The sequence below is a fragment of the Hypomesus nipponensis genome, chromosome 1 (assembly GCF_054491055.1).
Source record: "Hypomesus nipponensis isolate SF chromosome 1, ASM5449105v1, whole genome shotgun sequence".
NCBI classification, from domain to species: Eukaryota; Metazoa; Chordata; class Actinopteri; order Osmeriformes; family Osmeridae; genus Hypomesus; species Hypomesus nipponensis.
The window spans coordinates 13,575,669-13,580,000 of NC_140361.1; the positions used below are offsets into that span (position 1 = coordinate 13,575,669).

At 51.9% G+C, this 4,332-nt stretch overlaps 1 protein-coding gene across 1 annotated transcript; it reads right to left on the bottom strand.

Moving 5' to 3' along the window:
- Nucleotides 1-604: 604 nt before the first annotated feature.
- Nucleotides 605-4,079, bottom strand: gabrp (gamma-aminobutyric acid type A receptor subunit pi). Its single transcript, XM_084698278.1, has 9 exons — nucleotides 4,027-4,079; nucleotides 3,574-3,686; nucleotides 3,224-3,291; nucleotides 2,825-3,042; nucleotides 2,558-2,640; nucleotides 2,111-2,248; nucleotides 1,759-1,911; nucleotides 1,281-1,474; nucleotides 605-925 (listed from the first exon to the last, which is right to left on the bottom strand). The coding sequence occupies exons 1-9, from the start codon at nucleotides 4,077-4,079 to the stop codon at nucleotides 605-607; spliced, it is 1,341 nt and encodes a 446-aa protein (XP_084554404.1).
- Between the last annotated feature and the right edge of the window lie 253 nt (nucleotides 4,080-4,332).

Sequence of the window (4,332 nt, forward strand, 5' to 3'; positions counted from 1 at the left end):
CATGTTCCCATTGGTTGATTCATGTTGTCACTGCACATTCACAAAAACGTATGTATTGGTTCACCTCACGACACGTTGTAAGCATGTAAAGCATATTCATATGTAGCCTGTGCAACATAATGTACATCACCCTATACATTCAATGTATGTATGAAAACCACTATTAAAGAATGGAAATACACATCAAAACGGCCAACTTATATACAAGTCTGAAGGCAATTGAGGGTCCAGTCAGATGCAGGCCACTTTTACTTTAGTGTGGTGTATCCTAGTTGCTGTGTCTACTGTGGTCTAGTTTGTGTCTAATGTCAAGGTTTTGTCTCGTGTCTAGGTAGCATCTAGCTAAGTAAAGATGTTGTCTGGTGTCTAAGTTTGTCTATTTGTCTTTAGCGTGGTGCAGTGTTGACCAGGTCCACAGTGTTACACCCCTGTGAGTTTGTTCCCAGTCGTTTGAGAACAGTTTGGGTCTGAACAGTTTTTTGTGCAATCCATTGTGAGGCCATCATCCCACTAATACTAATTCAGTCCAATCACATGTGCATGTGACGGCCTATGAGACAAAGGGGGGACTGTTTGGAAGCGGGCCACAGGAAGTGATGTCACCTTAGAACAGGAGGTAGTACAGCCAGTACAGGATGTTGACGACCAGGAAGGCCAGGGGGAAGAGGGTCCGCGCGCGGCTGTCGATGTTGTGGGGGTTCTGCACGCTGAACACAGACGCGGCGCGGTGAGACGCTTCCTTGAAGGACGCCAGGCCACACCCCTGGCTCGACCTCTTCTCGGCCTCCAAGCTCGCTCTGGTCACCAATTGGTCGACTTGTTCCTCCTGGGCGGGCTCTAAGTCCACAGGCTGATTGGGTTGGTTGGACATCACCATGGGGATTGAGCCGTTGCCGTTGGAGTCGTGGAACTCCCTGAGCAGATCCTGACAGACGGACAACAGGGCAAACCAATCAACAACCGATCAAACAGAACTGTCCAGTCAATCTAATTTGTCTGCCACTATTCTATTATGATGTTGAGTATCATGTGATCTAACATGACGACGAGCATATGCTGTGGTAAGAGACCAGCCAGCCTGTCTCACCCTGTGCAGGTCTTCTAAATCGAGGGGTCTAGAGAGGGGCCTGTCTCACCCTGTGCAGGTCTTCTAAATCGAGGGTCTAGAGAGGGGCCTGTCTCACCCTGTGCAGGTCTTCTAAATCGAGGGTCTAGAGAGGGGCCTGTCTCACCCTGTGCAGGTCTTCTAAATCGAGGGTCTAGAGAGGGGCCTGTCTCACCCTGTGCAGGTCTCCTAAGGTCTGGTGCTGCATGCTGCAGAAGTGGGCGCAGGCGTACTCCAGCAGGGCCCCGAAGATGAAGGTGAAGCAGATGCCCAGGTACACGTCGATGGCCTTGATGAAGCAGTTGGCGTTGGGCAGGGAGGTGCGGGCGCCCATCATCAGCGTGGTCATGGTCAGCACCGTGGTCACGCCTGGGGGAACCGCGGGGAAGAGGGGGTCGGAGAAAGACGACACAGCACATTGTTTCCCTCGCTGTAGTACGTCTTGCATTACGTTACTGTAACAGATCGAAAGCGAGCCTGTCATAGCAAGCAGTTTGCAGGGGGGAAATCCAACCCAGTGATCTCCAATCTGCAGTCAAGTGAACCTGCAGTCAAGTGCCCCTATCTTTTACCCGAGGCCAAGCGAATGATTTGATGGATTTCGCTGAGCTGTATCCACAGTGAGAGGCTGTCTGGACGGAGGGAGGACTGACCGATGCAGGTGCGGGCTGGGACAGAGCTCTGGCTGATCCAGAAGGAGACCCAGGACAGCACCACCAGCAGCGTGGAGGGAACGTACGTCTCCAGGATGAAGAACAACACGTTCCTGCGCAGCGCAAAGTGCAGCACCAGCTTGGGATACAGCCCTGAGGGTACACACACACGCACGCACGTGGAAACGTCATCAGGTTACAGTGAAAGTCCACAGTGCCAAAGTATTAAAACCGACCATCCTCATTTTCAGGTGCAGAGCATGTGTATTTAGCACATATACAGTGCTAGTATGTCTGTACTGTAGCTGTGTGTCCAGTATATCTGGATGTGGAGATGTAGACACTGCTGTACCGGTCTCATAGACAGCCTCTGACACAGTTGTGTAGTAGCTCTCCACACTGTACTGGGCCAACCTCAGAGTGTCCAAGCCCTTTACTGAGTCATTCCCTCTGGTCCAGTAGAACACCACGTCCTGCAGGTTATATCCCCCTGGAAGCACACACACACACACACACATACACTTACTGTACCCCCTTAGAGAACGGTGACAAGTCTCATGCGATGGTGGTGGGGGAGGGGGGGTGAGTGGAGTCAGGTGGCTGAACGGTGAGGGAATCGGGCTAGCAATCTGAAGGTCGCCAGTTCGATTCCCGGCCGAGCCAAATGACGTTGTGTCCTTGGGCAAGGCACTTCACCCTAGTTGCCTCGGGGGGAATGTCCCTGTACTCACCGTAAGTCGCTCTGGATAAGAGCATCTGACTGAAGTGTAAATGTAAAAAGAGGACACCAGGTACTCACAGCTCTCCAGCTGCAGAGTGCACACCTGTCTGTCCATGGGGTACTTGGTCAGGTCCATGTTGCAGGCGATGGTGGCGGTGATGCTGGAGAACAGACAGGGAGAGGGACCCTCTGTAATAACTGCACTGCGTGCTCCAGAACGTTCCCAAGAACATGCTCAGGGAACACATGCCATACCTTGTACGTCGTTTGCTTTGTACAGGTTTAAAATGAAGCTGACGTGAACTCACTGAACCGTGATTGCGGCGACAGCGCGAGGACAGTTACCGGAGAGCGTAGAGCACTGTTCCGTTGCTGAAGATGCGGATGAGGCGGTTCTCCACGGTGACGTCGTGCAGGAAGGACCGTTTGGAGTCGGGAATGAAGGTGTCGGGGATCCAGAGGAGAGACACCAGGCGGCCGTCCACGCTCACGCTCTCGTTCCCGGGGAAGACCAGGCGGGAGTCTCTCCAGCGCTGGCGCAGGAAGATGGTGGCCGTGTAGTCCTGGAGGACGGGAGGAGGAGGAGGGAGAGGACGAGATGACGGAGGTGAGGAAGAGCGAGAGGAGAGGAGGAGACGTTTGACAAGAGGGATGGACGGATGGAGAGTCAGATCTCAGCGGACAGACACAGACTTTGCAAACGCATGCATTGCTTCACCAGACATGTTCAGGAGGCAACTGTACCATATTGATCTCTGAGATGGCATCGATGCTGGCAATATCCAGGCTCATGCCAATCTCAACAGGACCCTCTGGAGGGGGGAGCGAGAGAAGGAGGAGAGAGGAGAGAAGAGAGGAGAGGCAGAACGAAAGATGAAACTGAGATGGAATAAACAGAACGAGAGAGGGAGAGGGAGAGGGAGAGAGAGAGAGAAGACGAGAAACAGGAGAGTGGAACAGCAGAGAGAGAGAAGGGACGGACAGGTAAAGAAATCCATTGGAGAGATGGAGATTCTACAGAACACTGGTCTTTGTGAGATTGAAACGAGGCTGCCAATGGGATCTGCTGGAAGTGCTGAGAGGGGGGGAGTCACCGTTGAAGTTGGGCCTCAGGTAGCGGTTGTATCCCTTCATCAGCTTCTGGATGGTGGGCTGCAGCTGGGAGTCATTCCACTCCCCCCAGGCATGGCCAGGGAACATGCTCACACTGGGGAGAGAGGGGGAGGGGAGGGGAGAGACAAGGACAAAGAGACGACAGATGAGAGAAAGGAAGAGAGGGGAAGAGATACAGGGAGGGAGGGAGAGAGACAGAGAGAGAAAGAGAGAGAGAGAGAGACAGAGACAGAGAGAGAGAGAGAGAGAGAGACAAAGAGACAGAGACAGAGAGAGAGAGAGAGAGAGAGAGAGAGAGAGAGAGAGAGAGAGAGAGAGAGAGAGAGAGAGAGAGAGAGAGAGAGAGACAGAGAGAGAGAGAAAAGAGATCCCATTCAGGGAGAACAGTATCATTGACCTCTGCATGTTTGACCATTGACCTATTGACTTCTCACCTCTGTGTGAAGGCCAAACTCAGGGTCAGAAGGATCAGGGGTTGGGCAGGCATCGTGGAGCAGAGGGCACAGGTCAGCAGCTAGCCAGGGAGACAGAGAGGAGAGACATGTATTGTTGCAATCATTAAACCTATTGTACTTCATTAATCAATTACATGTGATACAATTTACTGCTATGGTTTTTGTGAGAGCCCAAATCTATTTTATTAACAGTAATTTAAGGAAATAAAGATCAACTGATCTTATTGGTAAAATACAAGCCCTTGAGGCAAACATTTATGCAACAGTCTCTTTGATTTGAATAGA

Bases quoted from the DNA above. Each gene is read 5' to 3' on its own strand.
- gabrp (XM_084698278.1), bottom strand. From the start codon at position 4,079: ATGCCTGCCCAACCCCTGATCCTTCTGACCCTGAGTTTGGCCTTCACA. The intron at 3,043-3,223 runs GTACAGTTGCCT...CCCGTCCTCCAG, and splicing joins CCATCTCAGAGATCAATATG to GACTACACGGCCACCATCTT. The intron at 1,475-1,758 runs GTCAGTCCTCCC...CGGTTCCCCCAG, and splicing joins CCCAGCCCGCACCTGCATCG to GCGTGACCACGGTGCTGACC.